At 33.2% G+C, this 4,053-nt stretch overlaps 1 protein-coding gene across 1 annotated transcript; it reads right to left on the reverse strand.

Moving 5' to 3' along the window:
- Positions 1 to 3,403: 3,403 nt before the first annotated feature.
- LOC126876323 (uncharacterized) lies at positions 3,404 to 4,053 on the reverse strand. The gene is made up of 2 exons (XM_050639162.1): positions 3,996 to 4,053; positions 3,404 to 3,752 (listed from the first exon to the last, which is right to left on the reverse strand). The coding sequence occupies exons 1-2, from the start codon at positions 4,037 to 4,039 to the stop codon at positions 3,404 to 3,406; spliced, it is 393 nt and encodes a 130-aa protein (XP_050495119.1). The 5' UTR covers positions 4,040 to 4,053.

A 4,053-nucleotide genomic window follows, 5' to 3' on the forward strand; every position in this document is an offset into this window, starting at 1 on the left:
TTATACAAACTCAATCACCCCTATTATCTCAACGGAAATCAGGGGATCGATCAAGTCGTGGTGTCGATTGTTATAATCGTAACGGGAATTTACGACTCCCGTTGACGTCTCTCCTAGCGACTACGTCTCCCCGCGATTGGTCGAACAAACAATCGTTACGCTCCTTAAATTCTAATTTTAACCCGATTAAATTTCGGGTTTACATTAGAATTACAGTTAGGAGCGTGACACGAATCTTCATTTGGATTACACATTGTCGTTATGCAATAGAGAAGACATTGACTGGTGCAAATGTGATTACCATAGAACCGGACATGTAACCGTGGTAATTAGATACTCGAGAGACTAATGACAATGATCCTAGGTTCAATAACGAATCCGCGGACAACGGGACGGTAGTCGTACGCACTCGCAAAAATCTAAGTCGGATTCTGCGTTAATATTCGCTGACCGTAAGGAGTTAATCCTTTTTGTCGATGAGACCGCAAGAGAGAATGACTTCCCGCCCCGGTGATACCCCATAGGAAAACAAAGACGGGGTGTGTCTAAGGACACGAGATCATCGGATTCGTCGGGGACATCCTACGTTCGGAATGTAAGAGAAATTGACATTGCTGCTAATTGGCCAATCTCCATATCGGTAGTTAGAAAAGGATGCTAGCTGCCCTTGAGGGAGGGTTGCTAGTGGGAGACGTCGTTCGTGGAAAAATAGGTCTCTCCTGTCTTCCCGTAACTGGGACAAAGACTGTGTATCTGTTGAAGAATTTTAGGTAACTAGATATTAGTGTTTATGACGGTCCTCGGGCTAGCCGATCACGTACTGTGGAGACGCGTCGACATCTGGTAAACATCCTGCCCGGAGAATAGGATCTGCGTGTGGCAAGCTACGGGACAGAAACCGTTGGAATGTTTACTGCCAAGTGCCGCTACGAATCTTTCTTTTAAGGAGAGCTATAGGATTACTCAATGCCTTTGTTAAATGGAGAGTTCGTCCCGTTGACCGCGGCCACGTTCGCCGACTAATTGTCGAATTGAGCCCAAGCTCATTGTCACAAGACTTAAACAAATACAATTGGTTAGAATGACGGCAAATCGTTTAGTTACAACTGTAGATTTTAATTACAATGTTTCTATGGATTTTCCCGAGGTTTCAGAGGGAAGGCACCGGTGTCATCTTATCTCCGACAAGTATAATTTTATAACGTATTACGTTAGATAGAATAACGTAATAACGTATTACGTTATATAGTATAACGTTATAACGATTTACATTATATAGAGTAACGTTATAACACATGACGTTCAGCAGAATAACGTTACGACGTATTACGATATATAGAATAACGTAATAACGTATTACGTTATATGGTATAACGTTATAACGTATTACGTTATATGGTATAACATTATACCGTATTACGTTATATACTGTAACGTTATAACGTATGACGTTACATAGAATAACGTTATAACGTATTACGTTACATGGTATAACGTTATAACGTATTACGTTATATAGTAAAACGTTATACCGTATTACGTTATATAGTGTAACGTTATAACGGATGACGTTACATAGAATAACGTTCTAACGTTTTACATTGTATAGTATAACGTTATAACGTATTACGTAATATACTATAACGTTATATGCTTTAACTTTATGACGTATTACGTTTTATAGTATAAAGTTATAACGTATTACGTTATATAGTAAAACTTTATAACGTATTACGTTTTATAGTATAAAGTTATAACGTATTACGTTATATGGTATAACGTTATACCGTATTACGTTATATAGTGTAACGTTATAACGGATGACGTTACATAGAATAACGTTATAAGGTATTACGTTACATGGTATAACGTTATAACGTATTAAGTTATATAGTATAACGTTATAACGTATTACGTTATATGGTATAACGTTATACCGTATTACGTTATATAGTGTAACGTTATAACGGATGACGTTACATAGAATAACGTTATAACGTATTACGTTATATGGTATAACGTTATAACGTATTGCGTTTTATAGTATAACGTTATAACATATTACGTTATATGGTATAACGTTATACCGTATTACGTTATATAGTGTAACGTTATAACGGATGACGTTACATAGAATAACGTTCTAACGTTTTACATTGTATAGTATAACGTTATAACGTATTACGTAATATACTACAACGTTATATGCTTTAACTTTATGACGTATTACGTTTTATAGTATAAAGTTATAACGTATTACGTTATATAGTAAAACTTTATAACGTATTACGTTTTATAGTATAAAGTTATAACGTATTACGTTATATGATATAACGTTATAACGTATTACATTATATAGTGTAACGTTATAACGTATGGCGTTACATAGTATAACGTTATAACGTATTACGTTATATAGTATAACGTACTAGCGTATTACATTATATAGCGTGACGTTATAACGTATGACGTTACATAGAATAACGCTATAACGTACTACGTTATATGGCATAACGTTATAACGTATTACGTTATATAGTATAACGTTATATGGTATAACGTTATAACATATTACGTTTTATAGTGTAAAGTTATAACCCATTACGTTATATACTATAACGTTATAACGTATTACGTTATATGGTATAACGTTATAACGTATTACGTTTTAAAGTTTAAAGGTATAACGTATTACATTATATAGTATAACGTTATATGGAATAACGTTATAACATATTACGTTTTATAGTGTAAAGTTGTAACGTATTACGTTATACAGTATAACGTTATACCGTACTACGTTATATAGCATAACGTTATAATGTATTACTTTATATAGTATAACTTTATAACGTATGACGTTACTTAGAATAACGTTATAACGTATTACGTCATATGGTATAACGTTATAACGTATTGTATTTTATAGAATAACGTTATAACGTATTACATTATATGGTATAACGTTATAACGTATTACGTTATATAGTATAACGTGATAACGTATTCCGTTATATAGTATAACGTTATAACGTGTTACGTTAGGTAGTATAACGTTATAACGTATTACGGTATATAGAATAACGTAATGACGTATTACGTTATATAGTATAACGTTATAACGTATTCCGTTATATAGTATAACGTTATAACGAATTACGTTAGGTAGTGTAGCATTATAACGTATTACGTTATATAGTATAACTTTATAACGTATTACGTTTTATAGTATAAAGCTATAACGTATTACGTTATATAGTATAACGTAATAACGTATTACGTTATATAGCATAACTTTATGACGTATTACGTTAGATAGAATAACGTAATAACGTATTATGTTTTATGGTATGACGTTATAACGTATTACGTTATATGGTATAACGTTATAACGTATTACGTTTTATAGAATAACGTTATAACGTATTACGTTGGGTAGTTTGGACGAAAAACTTACATCCGGCGGAAGCGGTGCCGCACCGGAAACGATCTCTCTCACGCTGCTGAAATCGTAATTTGGCACCATTGGATGCTTCGCAAGACCAACTAAAACTGGAGGGACCAATGGTATATGCGTAATTCTGTATTTTTCTACGGAACTGAGTAACGTTTCTAACTCGAAATTTCCCATTATGTACACAGCTGCACCGCAACTTATTGCCGTATTCATCATTCCGAACGCATAACCGTGAAATAATGGCAAGAAAACTAGTATTCGGTCTCCACGTCGAATATCCATTGATCCTGGGGCACTTCGATTATGAACAAAATGCAATTGAATCGAATATTTATAATTTCAACTAGAATGATAAGAGTTAAGATGCACAACAATAGAGAAAATATTATATAGTTGACTTGAATAAGGAATGGTTTGTTAATCATATAAAACGAATAATATATATTTAAATTTGGCATAAATAAAAAATAAATTTCGAAATATATGTGTGGTCTGAGATCAACCGGATACATTGTGTATATTAATTTAATATATTTACCTTAGAGTTTGGATGAAAAGTAACAAATTTCGATGAGACAACATTACTCTAAGACTAT

This window comes from Bombus huntii, unplaced genomic scaffold (assembly GCF_024542735.1).
Source record: "Bombus huntii isolate Logan2020A unplaced genomic scaffold, iyBomHunt1.1 ctg00000069.1, whole genome shotgun sequence".
NCBI lineage: Eukaryota > Metazoa > Arthropoda > Insecta > Hymenoptera > Apidae > Bombus > Bombus huntii.

Excerpts from the sequence above, each read along its gene's own strand:
- LOC126876323 (XM_050639162.1), bottom strand. The coding sequence starts at position 4,039 with ATGTTGTCTCATCGAAATTTGTTACTTTTCATCCAAACTCTAAG. Across the intron at positions 3,753-3,995 it reads CTTTTCATCCAAACTCTAAG|TGCCCCAGGATCAATGGATA; the intron begins GTAAATATATTA and ends TCATAATCGAAG.